Source organism: Aquarana catesbeiana, linkage group LG07 (assembly GCF_042186555.1).
Source record: "Aquarana catesbeiana isolate 2022-GZ linkage group LG07, ASM4218655v1, whole genome shotgun sequence".
Classification (NCBI taxonomy): Eukaryota; Metazoa; Chordata; class Amphibia; order Anura; family Ranidae; genus Aquarana; species Aquarana catesbeiana.
Window position 1 is genome coordinate 121203627 of NC_133330.1, and position 20972 is coordinate 121224598.

General features: G+C 44.3%; 1 protein-coding gene across 2 annotated transcripts in view; it reads right to left on the reverse strand.

Moving 5' to 3' along the window:
• Positions 1–20972, reverse strand: part of CACNA1I (calcium voltage-gated channel subunit alpha1 I) — a 3871666-nt gene that overhangs the window by 1771001 nt on the left and 2079693 nt on the right. For both annotated transcript variants that reach the window (XM_073592660.1, XM_073592661.1), the window contains 2 exons: positions 3396–3794; positions 1934–2034 (listed from right to left, as the gene is read on the reverse strand). In XM_073592660.1, the coding sequence (XP_073448761.1) occupies positions 1934–2034; positions 3396–3794 (500 nt within the window). The remainder of the gene's footprint in view (positions 1–1933; positions 2035–3395; positions 3795–20972) is intronic.

Genomic DNA, 20972 nt, shown 5'->3' on the forward strand with positions numbered 1-20972 from the left:
CATAAATTACAAATTTAATTTCTTGCTTACCTATTACACTTTTAAAGGCCCTGGAGCACCAGGACAATGGTAATGCCTAAAAATGATCCCATTTTGAAAAGCAAACACCCCAACACATAATATAGGATACATAATGAGTGTTTTGAGCATGTCATTTTTTTCCACAAGTTTTTGGAAAATATGGAAAGAAAATTTTAAAACGCATATTTTTTTTTTTTACACAAAGTTGTCAATTTATAAAATATTTCTAACACATTGCATGTACATAGCAAAAATTACACCCCAAAATACATTCTGCTACTCTGAGTATGGAGATACCACATGTGTGAGACTTTTACACAGCCTGGCCACATACAGAGGCCCAACATGCAGGGAGCACCATCAAGGGTTCTAGGGACATACATTACACATCTTTTTTCCTGGCTACCTATTACACTTTTGTGAGGCACTGTAGGGCACTGATGGCACTGATGAGCACTGTAGTGGCCATGATGGGCACTGTAGTGGCACTGATGAGCAATGTGATGGCACAGATGTGACATTGATGAGCACTGATGTGGCACGGATAAGCACGGATGTGGCATGGATGAGCACTGACGTGGCATGGATGAGGCACGAATATGCACTGATGTGGCATTGATGAGGCATGGATGAGCACTGATGTGGCATGGATGTGGCACGGATGAGCACTGATGAGGCACGGATGAGCACTGATGTGGCATGGATGAGGCACGGATGAGCACTGATGTAGCATGGATGTGGCATGGATGAGCAATGATGTGGCATGGATGAGCACTGATGTGGCACGGATGAGCACTGATGTGGCATGGATGAGGCACAGATGAGCACTAATGTGGCATGGATGAGGCCTGGATGAGCACTGATGAGGTATGGATTTGGCATGGGTGAGCACTGATGAGGCATGGATTTGGCACAGATGAGCACTGATGTGATATGGATGTGGCACGGATGAGGCATGGAAGGGCATGGATGAGCACTGATGAGGCATAAATGGGCACAGATGAGGCACGGATGAGCACTGATGTGGCATGGATGAGCACGGATGAGGTATGTATGAGCACAGATGAGGCATGGATGGGCATGGATGAGGCATGGGTAAGGTATGGATGAGCACAGATGAGGCATGGGCGGGCACTGATGAGGCATGGATGGGCATGGATGAGGCACGGATCAGCACTGTGGGCACTTTAGATCCAGCCCACTCGCACTGCTGTACTGGCTCCCTCCTCTCCTGTACCAATCGGTGTGAGGAGAGAGCTGAACTGGACATGGGCTGATTTGTGGATTTATTGGATGGAGAGTTCACATGGTAAAGGGCTGCCGTCATTGGCCCTTTACTACGATCCATGATGCGCTGGGCCAGGAGGACCCAGCTATCACGGACATTTCCAGGTGCATGCCCCAGGCACGTGGGAAAAGATAGTTCGGGGGGTCGCCAATGTACACCCTCCCAGAACTAGCAGACTGTGCTGTAGCCGTCATTCAGCTACGGCCCGTTCAGCAAGTGGTTAAAGAGGTAGAGGCTGCCTGAAAATTATCATGTGTATGGACAGCAGTATGATGAGCTGGCACTGTTCTCGGCTCTGCACAACTGCTGTAACCATTACAAAGTCAGCTAATAGTATCAATCTTCTCTTATGGATTTTTCAATAAATACAATATACAAATTGTTGGCTGAAGCTTGCAAAGAGTAAAATCCTTGTTATAACTCTGTAGGAGGTGGTAGAGGCAGAAACTAATTTCTGTAGGGAGTCTTAACACAATCAATCAATTGCAGTAAAAGACAGCTAGTTATTTTATACCTTAATACCTGAAGTGGCCTAGCGAATGTAGTGGGGCTTAGAGTGCCCAATATGTAATTTTGTCCGTAACTAAAATGCATTGTATTCAACTACTTTTCCATTTGCATTACCTGTTCTGAGGAGAGAAAAGGAATATGGACCAGTCCTCACGTAATTCACACCAATCTGGTCGATAAACCTCAATCATTTTTCTGATTCGGAAACATAAACTCTGTGTGGGGAATAAGTAATATATTAAAATCTTATATATCACCACTTCAACTTTTTTTTTCACTTGCAGAATGCATTTACAAGTGACTTCCTTTAATGTAAATGGGACTGTCATCTGCTGTCACAATTCTGCAATGTGTCATTGTATTTTTAGAAAACTCTGTGTGCATGTCAGAGTGTTTACCTTTCTCTAGAAATCACTTCCATATAAAAACTTACTTGGCAATGTTGCAAAAATTGAACACAAATGACATTCATTTTTTGAACATGAAGTGTCCATAATATTATTTACTACATTTTCCTAGAATACGAATGTTGGTAGTGTACTGATGTTTATTTAATTCAACTAGAGCACATTAGTTGATTAAATATTTGGAGTGTGTTTGTGTTTTTCATCACTTAAGTAGCTCTTAAGTGAAGATATTACTCACCTATTAATTAAATTAATTAATTAATTAAAGGGCATGATCATTAAACAGATACTTACAAAATAGTTAACTATGTACACATATAATCTAATATTTTTCAATACCTAAATGTAAACGTCAGACTCACTTTCATGCCCTGACTTTAGTTTTCATTGTTTGACAACCCTAAACACACAGTTCACACAGTACACACACAATTTATGAAGAATAGAGGAACAAACAAATTGCAGACTTGCTAGTGAAGCCACAATGTTCGCACTTAAAGGAATTTTGTTCTCTTTCAGTACTTAAAGACAGAACAATATATGGGGTCTTTATAGGTATAGGACCTATGAGGATTAGGATCTATTGTCTCTATCAAATCTCCCAGAACATCTTGTCAAACTTCATGTTTATAGGCACATCCAACTTCCAGGCATCAGGGTTAGTACACTCATGAGCTATATGGCAAATTAGGGTTGACATGGGACCATCACTGTGTTGTTTTTCTCCAGTTCAGAGATTGTCCTGCTCAGAGAAGCTGCAGACACGATTAATTACCTATGACTGTAAATTATGGTACTCTGTAGATTTATTTATTTTTTTAAGTAAAAGTTTTATTGAAATATCAAAGCATTTTAATAATACAAAAACAGTTTTACGCATAATATGCTGAGTATGATCAATATCTTCAATTGCCCCAGCTTAAAGAGCAACAGCAGTTTAAGAGGATATCTAGTGCATAAGAAAAAACTGTTATAGGTTATAAACAGAAATGATTTTTAAACCATAGTTTTCTTGTTAAGAATATAGTAGAGATCAATAGTAGTACATAAAGGGAGCAGAAAGGAAGAAAAAAGCCATAGCTTCCTCACATACAGTGCTACTAATATGCAAACATTAAAAAGAAATATCTGCATAGTATCATAGTATCATGTTAAAGTTCTATACTCACATAATCAATTTCCTCTTCTTCTTCCTCCCTATCTTTACGGTTGTTCATCTTGGGGAAAACATCTTTCATGATCTGGGAAGGTTTTCCACTGGAATCCTGATATTCTCCAACTGAGTTAGTCCCTTTGCTGGGTGCCCTATGGCTTGTACGGACACCAGAATGATGTTGAATATCTGCAGAGCCCTTATTGTCCAGGGACATTGCTCTCCTGTGTTTCAAAATTGATGCTCTCCTGGAATGACTTCTGTCTCTGTGGATTTCTGCTCGAGAGAGTAAAGACTCATGCTCAGCTGTACATGGTCGTGGCTTAATACTTGGATGACGGCCTAAGCTATTCCAGCTTGATCTACGACTGCCCCAGGATCCACCTCTGTTGTGGTGTGGTGGCCGTGACCCTACCTGTAAACCATGAAGTCATAAATACCATAAAAATAAAGACACATTAAATACATCTTGTTAAGCAATAGTATAGTTAGCTAAGAGTTTAGTTAATTTTTGAGTATATAATCATAAAAACCTCTCTTCTCCATTATTGTTATATGGTAAATACATACAGATGACGTCTAGTGACGAAACGCGTAAGCCAGGACTTGGTACACGTCAACGTCATGTCCGGTTTCTTCCGGTTTTCTGGTTACGGTCTGTGGAACGCTTACTGCCCAGGCCCAGGAACTTGTCTGTAAGCCTTTTATGAGATTGGGGCAACTGGAGCCTTTTATATTTATGGAAAGTCCTTTTTTAGCACCTTTTTATTTGTGTTAAATAAATTTTTTTTATCGCATTTACACTATGGATGCCTGTTTTTGATTTTCATGTGGATACCAGATTGCATACACCTACGGAGCAGGAGAGCATATTGGTTCCAGGGATATCAGAATTGGAGACCTGGTCTACTACATGCTCTTTACCCCTGCAGGGGTGGGGGCTTCTGGTGAGTGCATATACCTAAGGGGGAGCATGAGAAGTCACTTTATCTGTTGCATGGAATTTGAGATAAAGCTGTATCACTTGAAAACCAGCACAAGTCACTTTTTTGGGAATATGGATATTTAATATTGAGAGACTCTCTCTTTTTTTCATATATTTCCTTCACGAATGGACTGAATATTCATTACACTTGTTTATACATATATACTTTTTATTTGATGTGCTTGTCAACAAGCAATTTATTTACTACATAGTTTTCACCTATGGACTGACTACTCTGACTACTCACTATTGCTATATATTTATATATATATTTTTTTCATTTGATTCACTTGCCTATTAGTAGTTCACTTTGTTATATAGTTTTTTCTGACACATCAATAATACTTGGTTATTAGTTATTAGCTATATGGTGGTAATTTATACATTTTTGAGGTGGAAAGAGTTTTTTCACTGTCATTTATGTGCATTGGAAACAGGATTTAATTATATTGTCTAGGGACTCACATTTTTACTGTCCCAAATAGACAATATTTTTACACACCAATTTTTAAAACTATCACGGTCGGTTAATATATACGTTAACTTAACACTCATTGTAAGCAGCGCCAATGTCCCCTTTTCTTGACTAATTAAATACATACAGCAACTGAACTTATTCCTCCAACTATGCTATAAAGGGATGCACTTGTGTCAGGTAATGCAGCTGGCTGCATAGTGCATGAGCCAATCAACTAAAAAGATTTTCTACACACTGGAAAATTTCTTGTGCTCAGTCTTTGTTTTCTTTATTTAAAAAAAAAAATGTTTTACTGATTACTAGGGATGACATTCAGGGTCCCAGGCGAATCGAAGCTGTTCATTGTTATGGCAAACTAAGTGTGATTTCATTGCCATAGCAACCAACCACAAATAATACACTTCTTAACCTCTGAATTTAAGTCAGATGGCTTAGAGGGGCCAATAATAAGTGTTCCGCCCACGCTACACCTTTCCCTGTGTGTAGTTCGACATGCAGCTAAACCCTCCTATTTTGCAATAAGCCAGACTGAGTGTCATTTTGAATCAGTATGTGAAACACTTAGAAATACAGTACAGTAAAGCAGTGGATGGCAGTAAGGTTCGTACCAGCGTTGCTGCAATTAAGGGCACAAAAGAATACAAGTCTCAGTCAACATGTGCTCTGATAGCAGGTTCCTTCTCTCTTAGTCCCTAAGATGGAGTCTGAACTCCCATGAGGCATCTGCTTCCTTTTCTTGGACTGAAGAATGATGGGAAGTTTTATTAAAGGTGAACAGTTTTTAAGTTTCTGCAAAACTGTAAATTTACCACCGGCTCCATCTTGTGGTCAAGTCCGATATTGCAGGCAAAGAACTAATAGATGTCCTGCTGGTGGCAGAACAATGTTATGTATGTACCAGCCCCCCTCACTATAAAAGGCAGGGTTCCCAGCAGCCATTTGTCATTGTGTGTTGGGGTAGTTTAATGAGAGCTGATACACTGTATTCTGTGTGTAGGAATAGTTTGCTGCTATACAGTAGTATACTAGGCTACATTACTATGGATTTTTCCTCTTCTGCAAGTCCTGCTATAGCCCTGCAAATGAGCATGGAGAGGTTGGCTGAATTATTACATTACATAGTGGGGTTGATTTACTAAAGGCAACTATACTGTGCACTTGCTCCAGAGATTAGTAAATGAGGTAAAGCTTCACTTTGCAAAGAATACCCAATTACATGCAAGAAAAGTTAAAAAAAACTGCATTTTTGCTTACACATGATTGGATAGAAATCTGCAGAGCTTAACCTCATTTCATAGCTTCGCCTCAGATCTAGAGCAACTGCACTTGCAGTGAACAATATATTTGCCTTTAGTGAATTAACCTACCCGAGTCATTTGCTGCAGAGGGATGGTCATGCATAACAATTCCTTGGCCAATTCATTAGCTCCAAGTTTTTTCAATATGGGTACCAAAACAAGCACACTCTGGTTGCATTTAAAGGGTAATTATAAGTGTGGAGCCAGGGATTGTTCTTGTTGTCCCCATATTGGTTCAGGGGAGACAGAGGTATCAAATGTTAATAAGAGAGTTTTTAATTTGAAACAATTCTTTAATTGTAACACAAGATATGTAATGTATGTTATTACATGTAAATCCTGCCTGATACAATATGTGGGATGTACCACTAGACGCCTGAGAGACAGATTCCGGGAACATTTAAATGACATTAGATTGAATAAGTCTACATATGTAGCGAGACATTATAATGGGTGTCACAATGGGGACACAGAGTTTGTGTCGGTTCAGATTATTGAGAGAGTCAAACTCCCTGTTCGGTGGGGGAGTTTTTGGTTATTATGCAGGAGGGAGGTGTTTTGGGTCTTCCATTTACAGACCAGGATACCTGATGGTTTGAATTTTGAGTGTGATGTTTCCCACTACCATGAGTAATCCTACACCTCCTTCTGCATCTCCTATTTTTGCTCCTGTGGATATGTCTAACATCATTCCCTAGGCAGATATACAGTATCTCACAAAAGTGAGTACACCCCTCACATTTTTGTAAATATTTTATTATATCTTTTCATGTGACAACACTGAAGAAATTACACGTTGCTACAATGTAAAGTAGTGATTGTACAGCTTGTATAACAGTGTAAATTTGCTGTGCCCTCAAAATAACCAAAAACAGGGGGCGTGGCTAACAGCCGAGCAAGATGAACGTCTGAACCCTCAGCTCCTGCACCGACCGGACCGATTATCAGAGACATTGCCGCTCAGACAGCTCCTACCACCTCCTAAATTTACAGAGACACTGCCTCAGGACCCAGCAATGTCTTACCCGAACCGCAAGCGAAAAGAATACAGGCCGCTGAAGAAGCTGACAGATTACTTCACACAGCCGCCAGACACAGAAATCCAAGATGGCGCTTGCGGCCCTGCACATGATTCATCTGCCTACACAGACCTCCCTTATGCAGATGAAAATGAAATGGCACTTCAACAACACCTCTCAGAGTCATCTCTACATTATCCATCCACCTCAGCCAGCAATAGCCCAGCAAAAGCAAGGATGCGACTGGATTCAGCTGGACTTGGCACTGAGGTAAGCCCTGCATCTATTATTACCTCACCTCAGCCATCCACCATAGCAGCTTTCCCCACATCTGATCAACCTGTTCTGGACACTACCATGAAGGAGATGCTCATCTCCCTACAAAGCTCCCTGCATAATGAGATAGCAACCATGTTTAATAAATTTTCCTCTCATGTACACCTTATGGGGAACAAAATTCACCTCTTTGAAAACCGCATGTGTGATATGACTGCCACTGCCACATGATGAACAACAATGGATGAAGGCCAAAATGGCGGACCTCGAGGACAGATCCCGACGTAATAACGTCAAAATCAGAGGCATACCCGAATCCATTCTACCTCATGACCTTAACGCATATGCTAGAAAGCTGATCTCCACTGTCTTATCAGATCTGTCACCATAATAGACCGCATCCACCGCATTCCCAAACCGCCACACCTAGCGGCAGATATAAACAGGGATGTACTAATGAGGGTCCACTTTTTCCACGCTAAGGATCAACTCCTATTCAAAACCAGACACCTGAGCAAACTCCCTGCGCCATTCAACAACCTTGAGCTGTTTGCAGACCTGTCGCAGTACACGTGCCAACTGCGAAGACAACTAAACACCATAACCAAGCCACTAAACAATCACAAAATCCCATACCAATGGGGATTCCCTACCAAAATTATTGTCACCAAAAATGGAGTCAAACATATCATCACCATGATCCAAGAAGCTATTCAACTTCTTAAACTATGGGACATCATCCCGGAGACACCTGAAGCGACAATCACTAACCACAGGGGGTCCACACACTCCTCATATGATAAGCAACCACCTACTGTACACTAACTCAGTTCTGGTAGGCGATGCTAATACAAATATAAATACCATACCATCCGGTCGGATGCCTTGCTCGTTGCAGCTTAGATCACAAACTTTCTCCTCATTCAGTTAACATAGCCTAGTGTTAACACTAGGCTGTTTGAAGCAGTAGTTACAACAAGTTTTCATACTGTTTTGTTTGAATCATTACGCATTGTTTTAATCTTTCTTCCTCCTCTCATCTTCACCTCGTCCTGACACCCCTTCCATCGAGAGCTTCTGACTGAAGCAACCCCAGGGACTCACCCCAAGGTACCTTACGAGGCAGTGAAGCAAACTTCTCCAGCCGTAAGTACTACCTATTTTGTAGAACACTGACACAAAACACACAAGATGCCGAAATTTATCTCGCTCAAGGTTAAAGGGCTTAATCTCCCAGCTAAAAGATCCTCCATGTGGAGAACAGCTAAGGAATCTAAATGTGACGTCCTTTGTCTCCAGGAGACCCACTTTAAAAAATCAGCCGAACCCCACTGTACCAACCACCAGTTTACCCATACTTTTAAGGCTTCAGACCCAAATAAGAAAAATGGAGTCATGATAGCAATCAATAATTCCCTCAACTTCACGCTACACAATAGCATTATTGATGAAGAAGGGAGATATCTGGCATTGGACTGCACCCTGGACAAAACCAGATATACCATCGTCAACATATACACCCCCAACACTGGCCAAATCAGATTTTCAAGGCTGTTTTATTCTATGTGGTGACTTTAATATTGTACTTGATAGCAAATTGGATACTTCATCCCGTACTTCCAGACTCACGTCTCCTATGGGTTCCTTCATAAGCAGCAACAACTTATATGACATCTGGAGATGTCATCATACCACAGAACTAGACTACTTTTTCTTCTCCCACAGGCATAATTCGTACACCCGGATTGACTATTTTCTAGTTGATAAATGGACTCTAACCAAAACTACAGCCTCCACAATTGGATCAATCACTTGGTCTGATCATGCCCCAGTATCAATTGAAGTGACTAACCACCCACATCCCACACGACATATGATATGGAGACCTAACGCTTCAATCATCCAATCTCCCGAACATTCTACCTACATACGCAAACACCTTGAGGAGTTCTTCAAATTCAACGAAGGATCAACTTCCAATAACACTATCCTCTGGAATGCTCATAAGGCGTTTGTTAGGGGAATTATTATACAGCTCGGTGCTAGGGAGAAGAGGAGGAGATCACAGCGTCTAGACATTATCATATCTACTATTAAAACTCTGGACGAACAAAACCAATCCAATCCTGATCCTTCACTTAAAGAAAAACTAACCCTCCTCAGGCAAGAACTAAGGAACATACTTCTAGAATCACATACCAACACCCAAACTAGATTTAAAGCAAATCATTACACTACAGGCAACAAAGCACTAGCACTTAGAATCAAAGGTCATCACATGAAATCCAAAATCCCACACCTGTTCCACCCAGCCACAAAAAAGAAAGCCATTGCAGACACATTCAGCCATTACTACCAAACACTCTACAATTTAAAAGATGACACTAACACCTACCAACCTACCACAGCAGATATCAACTCCTTTCTACAAGAAATTAAGCTACCAAAACTATCACAACAACACCTCACTGACCTGAATGCTCCATTCACCCACCTAGAGATTCCAAATATCATCTCCGCCTTGCCGTCTAATAAATCGCCGGGCCCAGATGGCCTAACAAGTGAATATTACAAACAGTTTCGTACCACCTTAGCACCTTATGTCTCACAAATGTGCAATGACGCTGCCTCCTCCTCTTCTCTCCCGAATGAGATGCTTAATGCTTTGATAATCACTTTACCGAAGCCGGGGAAAGAACCCACCACCCCCCAAAATTTCACACCAATCTCACTTCTTAACATAGACACAGAGATATATGCCAAACTCATAGACCCTAGACTAGTGCAAATTATGCCCACACTAATACACCCAAATCAATCTGGCTTTACAAAAGGCACACAGACCTACGATGCAACCAGGAGACTCAAACATAATTCACCATGCTGAGACAAACAGAACGCCTTCTCTACTCCTTTCTCTGGATGCAGAGAAGGCATTCGATAGAGTCCACTGGGCATACTTAGAGGCAACACTCCATGAATTTGGATTCCAAGACCACATACTGTCAGCAATAATGGCCTTGTACTCTTCCCCCTCAGCCCAAGTGTACACAGAAGGGATGATTTCCCGCCCATTCCCAATCACAAATGGAACCCGCCGGGGATGTCCCCTATCGCCACTTATTTTCAACCTAATAATGGAACCCCTGGCGGAACACATCAGAATGAATAAAAATATCACTGGATTCAACATAGGACGAAATGAACACAAAATAAATTTATTCGCTGATGATGTTATAATGATGCTTACTGATCCAATCTCTTCCCTGGCTTCGGTTCAAAATGTTCTAATGAAATTCAGCACTATTTCGTATTACAAAGTCATTAAAACTAAGTCATACATCTTAGACCTAGGTCTTGATGCAATAACCAGCAACATTTTATGCAACCTTTATAAATACCCATGGGCAGAAACTGGTATATCTTACTTGGGCATCACACCCACCAAATCAGTAAAGGTTTGTTCAGCAATAATTACTTAGAAGCCAAGCAAATGCTAATCAAGGAAACCACCAAACTAGCCAAATTCAGGCTCTCTTGGTCAGGCAGACTGGCAGCTTTCAAAATGCTCATCCTACCTATTCGGCACACTTCCCATCCCATTATCCAACTCGTATCTCCAATCTCTTCAAACTATAGTTGGTCAGTAGGGATGAGCCGAACACCCCCCTGTTCGGTTCGCACCAGAACATGCGAACAGGAAAAAAGTTCGTTCGAACACGCGAACACTGTTAAAGTCTATGGGACACGAACATGAATAGTCAAAAGTGCTAATTTTAAAGGCTTATATGGAAGCTATTGTCATAAAAAGTGTTTGGGGACCTGGGTCCTGCCCCAGGGGACATGGATCAATGCAAAAAAAAGTTTTAAAAACAGCCGTTTTTTCAGGAGCAGTGATTTTAATAATGCTTTAAGTCAAACAATAAAAGTGTAATATCCCTTTAAATTTCGTAGCAGGGGGGTGTCTATAGTATGCCTGTAAAGGGGCGCATGTTTCCCATGTTTAGAACAGTCTGACAGCAAAATGACAATTCAAAGGAAAAAAGTCATTTAAAACTACTCGCGGCTATTGCATCGGCGGTCCGACAATACACATAAAAGTTCATTGATAAAAACAGCATGGGAATTCCCCACAGGGGAACCCCAAACCAAAATTAAAAAAAAAAATTACTTGGGGGTCCCCCTAAATTCCATAGCAGCCCCCATATGCAACCTGGCAGGCCGCAGGAAAAGAGGAGGGGACGAGAGAGCGGCCCTCCCTCCTGTACGGTACCAGGCCACATGCCCTCAACATTGGGAGGGTGCTTTGGGGTAGCCCCCCAAAACACCTTGTCCCCATGTTGATGAGGACAAGGGCCTCATCCCCACAACCCTGGCCGGTGGTTGTGTGGGTCTGTGGGTGGGGGGCTTATCGGAATCTGGAAGGCCCCTTTAACAAGGGGACCCCCAGATCCCGGCCCCCCCCTGTGTGAAATGGAAAGTGGGTACTACCATTTCACTAAAAAACTGTCAAAAATGTTAAAAATGACAAGAGACAGTTTTTGACAATTCCTTTATTTAAATCCTTCTTCTTTCTTCTTTCTTCTATCTTCCTTCATCTTCTTCTTCTTCTTCTGGTTCTTCTGGCTCTTCTGGTTCTTCCGCCAGTGTTTTCGTCCAGCATCTCCTCCGTGGCGTCTTCTATCTTCTTCGCCTCGGGCCACTCCGCACCCATGGCATGGGGGGAGGCTCCCGCTCTTCTCTTCATCTTCTTCTCTTCTTCATCTTCTACTCCGGGTCGCTCCGCATCCATGCTGGCATGGAGGGAGGCTCCCGCTGTGTGACGTGTCTCCTTTTCTGACGGTTCCTAAATAACGGGGGGGCACCCGGTGACTCCGCCCCCTCTGACGCACGGGACATGACGGGACTTCCCTGTGGCATTCCCTGTGATGTCACAGGGAAGTCCCGTCAAGTCACCGTGCGTCAGAGGGGGCGGGGTCACCGGGTGGCCCCGCCCCTGTTATTTAAGAACCGTCAGAAGAGGAGACGCGTCACACAGCGGGAGCCCCCCTCCATGCCAGCATGGATGCGGAGCGGCCCGGAGAAGAAGATGAGAAGAGAAGAAGAGAAGAAGATGAAGAGAAGAGCGGGAGCCTCCCCCCATGCCATGGGTGCGGAGTGGCCAGAGGAGAAGAAGATAGAAGACGGCGCGGAGGAGATGCTGGACGAGAACACCGGAGGAAGAACCAGGAGAGCCAGAAGAACCAGAAGAAGAAGAAGATGAAGGAAGATAGATTAAAAAAAGAAGAAAGAAGAAGCATTTAAATAAAGGAATTGTCAAAAACTGTCTCTTGTCATTTTTAACATTTTTGACAGTTTTTTAGTGAAATGGTAAGGGTACAAGTACCCCCTTACCATTTCACACAGGGGGGCGGGATCTGGGCTTGTTAAAGGGGGCTTCCAGATTCCGATAAGCCCCCTGCCCACAGACCCCCACAACCACCGGCCAGGGTTGTGGGGATGAGGCCCTTGTCCTCATCAACATGGGGACAAGGTGTTTTGGGGGGCTACCCCAAAGCACCCTCCCAATGTTGAGGGCATGTGGTCTGGTACGGTTCAGGAGGGGGGGCGCTCTCTCGTCCCCCCTCTTTTCCTGCGGCCTGACAGGTTGCATGCTCGGATAAGGGTCTGGTATGGATTCTCGGGGGGACCCCACGCCGTTTTTTTTTTTTAATTGTGGCGCGGGGTTCCCCTTAAAATCCATACCAGACCTGAAAGGTTTTTAAAGGGTAGCTCCAGCCAAAAAATCTATTTTTAAGCTTTTTGGAAAACATAGGGAAGGGTTATCACCCCTGTGACATTTGTTTTGCTGTCTGTGCCCCTCTTCAGAAGATTTCACCTCACTTTCACTTCTTTCACTCACTTTTTGACAAATGTTTTTTGACAATTTGGGGTTTTTAGTGAAACAAGGATTGGTGATAAAGCATCAGTGAAGAGGAGACACATTTTTCCCATATTAACTCACTTAATTACAGGAGAGAATTTCCCTTCCTAGGGGTAGATTTCATCTCACTTCCTGTTGTCTCCTTCCGTTTGCAAGTAGGAATCGTTTGTAAGTTGGATGTTTGAAAGTAGGGGCCTGCCCTATATACTCTGCAGAAATTGGAGCCTTAGGTGTTGGTGTTGCCACAACACTGTAAGCCCTCACAGTTACTCTTTGTGGGCGCAGGAACAGGCCCTTCTGTGAAATATTAGATCAAGAATTGTAATTACATGCCCCTGTTGAACAGGGTCAGAAAAATTGGGCGTTTGGTGGTGGTGGTGGTGCTGGTGCCACAACACTGTAAGTCCTCACAGTTACTCTTGGTGGGATCTGGAACGGGCCCTGCTGTGAAATATTAGTTCAAGAATTGTAATTACATGCACCTGTTGAACAGGGGCAGAAAAATTGGGCTTTTGGTGGTGGTGGTGCTGGTGCCACAACACCGTACGTCCTCACAGTTACTCTTGGTGGGCGCAGAAGCGGGCCCTGCTATGAAATATTAGATCAAGAATTGTAATTACATATGCCTGTTGAACAGGGGCAGAAAAATTGGGCCTTAGGCACTGGTGCCACAAAAATGCAACCCCTCACAGATACTTTAGTTGGAGCGCAGGAACAAGCCCTGCTGCAAAGTATTGCATCAAAAATTGTAATTACATGCCCCTGTTAAACAGGGGCTGAAAAATTGGGCCTTAGCCACTGGTAGCGGTGACCAGAACCAAAAATATTCTTACAAGCTATCAGCAGGATCATTGAAGAGGAAGAGGATAGTCACTCAGCATCAGCATAGGCAATTGTGACAGACCTAGCCTGGAGAGAGACTTTTGGAGGGGACTGTATGCTAGCCTCTTGCCGATCGGGGGCCCTTGCATTTGGGGGAACGGTGCTCTTTGTGAGCTGTATGCCTGGGGACTCTTGAGGTGGTATTAATGTGGATTCGGGTCCTGGTCCCCCAGGACACACAGACTCTGGGGACCCTGGATTTGCCATATTGGAATAGTGGCTGATTCATAATGCTGGGACAGATACTGTTAGGAGATGCTGATGTAAATGCCAACACCTGTCTGTCTATTGTCTGCTAAAATGTGTATTGTAAATAAGTCTACTATGGGATCTAAGAGTCATTAGATCCCCATTGTTGTTTGTGTTAATTAACTCTGCTATTGTGTGAAGAAGAGTCTATGTTGATTGTGATAATGTTGATTGGATTTTTCTGAACTACAAGACGGCCAGTCTGCCCTAACGGTCATGTCTGAGTCATCTAGGCTGTCTAAAGGGATTAGTTAATTAGCTCATGTTAATTAGGTTAATTAGGTTACAGCTGTATTGTTAGAGTAATATGAGCAGGAGGTCTGCACCTCCCCTTTGAGTGTATAAAATCCTGTATTTTGTCAATAAAGATAGATTCCTGTTTGAACTTACATACAGCCTGCCTGGTGTTTGTTCTGAGCTATGACAACTGGGTTAGAATGGCACATAGCTGTAGTTCTAATCCCGGAACATTGGATGACCGAACCATCAGATGTTGCAATCTGATTCAATAGCTGCAGAGGAGTGTCGGGAGAGTGGAACCGAGCGAGCAAGAGGCTCGTTACAGCAGTCTTGAAGGGATCTGACATTTCAAAATTATTTGGTTACATCAGCATCAGGTGCTTGGTAGCTGGTGGTGATCCAAGACTGAATCCTTTTTATGAAGGTCAGTCGATCGACCGAGTTGGTGGACAGGTGCACCCTGTGATCGGTTACAAAGCCTCCAGCAACACTGAATGTGCATTCTGAAATAACGCTGGATGCAGGACAGGCCAGTAGCTCAATTGCATACTGTGCAAGCTCTGGTCAGTGATGCATCCTCAAGACCCAGTAACCCAGATGATTTTTGGTGGGAAAGGTGTCCAAGTCAGATCTTGCCCCTAGGTATTCCTGCACAATGTAAGACAGACGCTGGCGATGGTTGCTGGAACCGATCATACCTTGGGGCTGCGGACTAAAAAATTGTCTGAAGGCATCGGTCAGACGGCCACCTTCTCCGCCGCTACTTCTTTGACTGACCGAAGCCTCAGCAACACGTTGTCCAGGAACAGGAGTTTGTAACCTCCCAGTCTCTGGGAACGCGTTGCACAGACCTTTCTTCAAGGCCTCCCGAAGATGTTTCATCCTCTGCTCCCTCTGCGACAGCAAGATAAGGTCCCCAACCTTACCCTTGTAACGTAGATCAAGGAGGGTTGCCAGCCAGTATTGATCCCTCTCCTTGATACCACGAATACGAGGATCCTTCCGCAGACTTTGCAGGATCAGGGAGGCCATGCAGCGTAGGTTTGCTGAGGCATTCAGTCCGGAGTCCTCTGGGTCACTAAGGACGACATGATCCGTAGCCACCTCCTCCCAGCCACGTACAAGTCCATGGGTTTCTTGGGACTATAAATGATCCCTTAAAGACTGCTGCTGATGCTGAGTGCTAGGCTCCACCTCCATGCTGACACAATCCTCCTCCTCCTCTTCCTGTGTGGCGGGCACGCAGGAACACTGTCTGGATAAAGGGGGCCTTGAGAGCTAAGGAAGTCCTCCTCTTCCTGCCTCTGTTCTGCCTCAAGAGCCCTGTCCATTATTCCACGCAGCGTGTGCTCCAACAGATGGACAGTGTCACTGATGCATGCACTGTCTCTGCTCACCATCCTCATGGCCTCCTCAAATGGTGACAGGACAGGGCATACATCCCTGATCATGGCCCACTGGCTTGGGGAAAAAAAAACAAGATCCCCTGACCCTGTCCTTGTGCCATAGTCGCACAGAAGATACTCATTGATTGCCCTCTGCTTCACGTGCAGCCGCTGCAGCATGGCCAACGTTGAGTTCCACCTGGTGGGCATGTCACAGATTAGGTGGTTCTTGGGCAGGTTAAATTCCTTTTGGAGATCAGCCAGCCGAGCACTGGCATTAGATGACCTGCAGAAATGCACACAGACTTTCCTGGCCTGCCTCAGGACATCCTGTAAGCCCGGGTACCTGCCCAAGAACCGCTGCACCACCAAGTTAAGGACATGAGCCAAACAGGGCACATGGGTCAGTTGTCCCAGTCGGAGGTTGGAGAGGAGGTTGGTGTCATTGTCGCAAACCACCATACCTGCCTTAAGCTGGAGTGGCATGTACCACCTCTGAACCTGCCCCTGCAGAGCTAACAGAATCTCTGCCACAGTGTGGCTCCTGTCCCCCAAGCACACCAGCTCAAGCACCGCATGGCATCTTTTTGCCTGCGTGCTTGTGTAGCCCCTTGAACACCTACGGAGCACCGCTGGTTCCGAAAACAAATCAGCACAGGAAGAGGCCCTGGAGGAAGAAGAAGAGGAGGGGTGGGGGAGATAGGTGTGGTAGAATTACCACTAGTAGTATTTTGGAGGCATGGTGGCGGTACAACCTCCAACACTACTGCACCCTGTCCTGCATCCTTCCCAGCTGCCAGAAGAGTCACCCAGTGCACGGTGAAAGATAGGCAATGTCCCTGTCCATGCCTGCTGGACCATGAGTCAGCGGTAATATGCACCTTACCGCTGACCGCCCTGTCCAGCGAGGCCAAGACATTGCCTTCCACATGCCGGTAGAGAGCCGGAATCACCTTCCATAAGAAAAAGTGGCATTTGGGAACCTGCCACTGAGGAACCGCACATTCCACAAACTCACAAAAAGGGGCAGAGTCTACCAACTGAAAAGGCAGCAGTTGAAGTGCTAGCAATTTAGCCAAGCTAGCATTCAACCTCTGGGCATGTGGATGGCTGGGAGTGAACTTCTTTCGGCGGTGCAGCAGCTGGGGCAGGGAAATTTACCTGGTACAATCTGACGTTGGTGTACCAAAAGCAGATTGCCTCCAAGTACTTGTCTGTGACACACCTAATTCTACTCCTTCATTCCTCTCAGTGCTGGTCTCAGAGAGGACTGAAGGTATAGTGGGGTTGGAGATCCCAGCTGATGAGGAGCAAGGAGAGGTCCTCTTTGTTCTTTGGTGTGGGTCTTTTAGGTGCGCTTGCCAACAAACTGCATGGCAGGTCGACATATGTATGGTCAAGCATGTGGTGCCCAAGCGGGTGATGTTTTGGCCACGCGAGATACGCTTGAGACATATGTTGCAAATAGCAGCAGTGCGATCTAATGCACTCGTCTCAAAAAAGGCCCACACCAAAGAACTTTTGGAATAACGAGCAGAGACAGCAGCGCCCTGCACATGCGGAGCTCTGCGGTGTGATGCAGTCAGTGTGCTGCCCTTAAACTGGCCCTTGGAGGGCATCCTGCCTCATTCGTGATGTGCCTCCTCCTCCTCTCTCCTATCAGGCACCCACGTGGAGTCAGTGACCTCATCCCCTCCCTCCTCATCACTGGAGCAAACCTGGCAGTATGCTGCAGCTGGGGGAACATGACTACCAGATTGCTGTCCTTCTTGGGCACCCCTCTCTCTGGGCTCACGTTACTGCCTTTCTCTAGCTGGGTACCATCATCGGAGCCTTCAAAACGCTGGGCATCCTCCTGGAGCATGTACCCAACACTGTGGTCAAACAGTTCGGGGGACTCCTCAGGAGGACATGGTGGAGCTAGGGAAGGAGTGACTGATGCCATTGAGCCGGGGGAAGAGGCTGCGTTGGCAGCTGCTTTGCCAGACAAAGTACCCTGAGCTTGGGTGAGAGAGGATGAGGAGAATGAGGACGGCTTGGTCATCCACTCTACCAAGTCTTCCACATGTTGCGGCTCAACACAGCCAGCTGCCAAAAAAAAGGACAAGTGTGTCCCACGGCCACGTGCTGATAAGGATGCACCGTCTTCACGACCAGCACTGTTGCCTCTACACACAGAGCCTGCTTGCCCTCTTTTATTGGCTTGTTACTGTCTGCCTCTCCTTGTTGGCCTTCCAGACATACTAATGGCCTGCAGTGAGATGTAGCGGCACAAAGCTGGGATGTATATATATACTGATACTGCAGCTAACAGAATCAACTGCCTGCCTGTAGTATTATTAGTATGAGAACACCAGCAATTGTCTTCAGGTAGCTTTAGGTGCACACTGTGCAGAGGACACAGTGTAAATACTGTAGCTGCCTGTCTGTGGAATTAATAGGAGCAGAACTACAGCTATTGTCTTCAGGTAGCTTTATGTGCACACTGTGCAAAGGATGCAGTACACTAACTGTAAATACTGTAGCTGCCTGCCTATGGTAGTAGTAGGATCAGAAGAACACCACCAATTTATTCAGATAACTTTAGGTGTACACTGTGCAGAGGACACATTACACTAACTGTAAATACTGTAGCTGCCTGTCAGTGGTATTAATAGGAGCAGAACAACAGCAATTGTCTTCAGGTAGCTTTAGGTGCACACTGTGCAGAGGACTCAGTACACTAACTGTAAATACTGTAGCTGCCTGCCTGTGGTATTAATAGGATCAGAACACCACCAATTTTATTCAGGTAGCTTTAGGTGCACACTGTGCAGAGGACACAGTACACTAACTGTAAATACTGTAGTTGCCTGTCTGTGGTATTAATAGGAGCAGAACAAAAGCAATTGTCTTCAGGTAGCTTTAGGTGCACACTGTGCAGAGGACAGTACACTAACTGTAAATACTGTAGCTGCCTGTCTGTGGTATTAATGGGAGCAGAACAACAGCAATTATCTTCAGGTAGCTTTATGTGCACACTGTGCAGAGGATGCAGTACACTAACTGTAAATACTGTAGCTGCCTGCCTGTGGTATTATTAGGATCAGAAGAACACCAATTTTATTCAGGTAGCATTAGGTGCACACTGTGCAGAGGACACAGTACACTAACTGTAAATACTGTAGCTTCCTGTCTGTGGTATTAATAGGAGCAGAACAACAGCAATTGTCTTAGATGCACATTGTGCAGAAGACGCAGTACACTAACTGTAAATACTGTAGCTGCCTGCCTGTGGTATTAATAGGATCAGAAGGACACCACCAATTTTATTCAGGTAGCTTTAGGTGCACACTGTGCAGGGGACACAGTACACTAACTATAAATACTGTAGTTGCCTGCCTGTGGTATTTATATAGGATCAGAACACCACCAATTTTATTCAGGTAGCATTAGGTGCACACTGTGCAGAGGACACAGTACGCTAACTGTAAATACTGTGGTTTCCTGTCTGTGGTATTAATAGGAGCAGAACAACAGCAATTGTCTTCAGGTAGCCTTAGGTGCACATTGTGCAGAGGACACAGTACACTAACTTGTAAATACTACAGCTGCCTGCTGTACTAATAGGATCAGAAGAACACCACCAATTTTCTTCAGGTAGCTTTAGGTACACACACTGCAGAGGACGCACTACACTAATTTGTAAATACTGCAGCTGCCTGCGGTACTGTACTAATAGGATCAGAAGAACACCACTAATTTTCTTCAGGTAGCTTTAGGTGCACACTGTGCAGAGGACACAGTACACTAACTGTAAATACTGTAGCTTCCTGTCTGTGGTATTAATAGGAGCAGAACAACAGCAATTGTCTTAGATGCACATTGTGCAGAGGACGCAGTACACTAACTGTAAATACTGTAGCTGCCTGCCTGTGGTATTAATAGGATCAGAAGAACACCACCAATTTTATTCAGGTAGCTTTAGGTGCACACTGTGCAGGGGACACAGTACACTAACTATAAATACTGTAGCTGCCTGCCTGTGGTATTTATATAGGATCAGAACACCACCAATTTTATTCAGGTAGCATTAGGTGCACACTGTGCAGAGGACACAGTACGCTAACTGTAAATACTGTGGTTTCCTGTCTGTGGTATTAATAGGAGCAGAACAACAGCAATTGTCTTCAGGTAGCCTTAGGTGCACATTGTGCAGAGGACACAGTACACTAACTTGTAAATACTACAGCTGCCTGCTGTACTAATAGGATCAGAAGAACACCACCAATTTTCTTCAGGTAGCTTTAGGTACACACACTGCAGAGGACGCACTACACTAATTTGTAAATACTGCAGCTGCCTGCGGTACTGTACTAATAGGATCAGAAGAACACCACTAATTTTCTTCAGGTAGCTTTAGGTGCACACTGTGCAGAGGACGCACTACACTAACTTGTAAATACTACAGCTGCCTGCGATACTAATAGAATCAGAAGAACACCACCAATTTTCTTCAGGTAGCTTTAGGTGCACACTGTGCAGAGGACGCACTACACTAATTTTTAAATACTGCAGCTGCCTGCTGTACTGTACTAATAAGATCAGAAGAACACCACCAATTTTCTTCAGGTAGCTTTAGGTGCACACTGTGCAGAGGACGCACTACACTAACTGTAAATACTGTAGTTAATAGGACTAAAAGGATCAGAAGAACACCAGCAATTTTCTTCAGGTATCTGTAAATACTGTAAAAACACCTGCCTGCCTGTCAGTAGGAAGAGAATAACAGGAACGGATCTAGCTAAACTGAATACAGTGTGTATATATATATATATATATATATATATATATATATATATATATATATACACACACA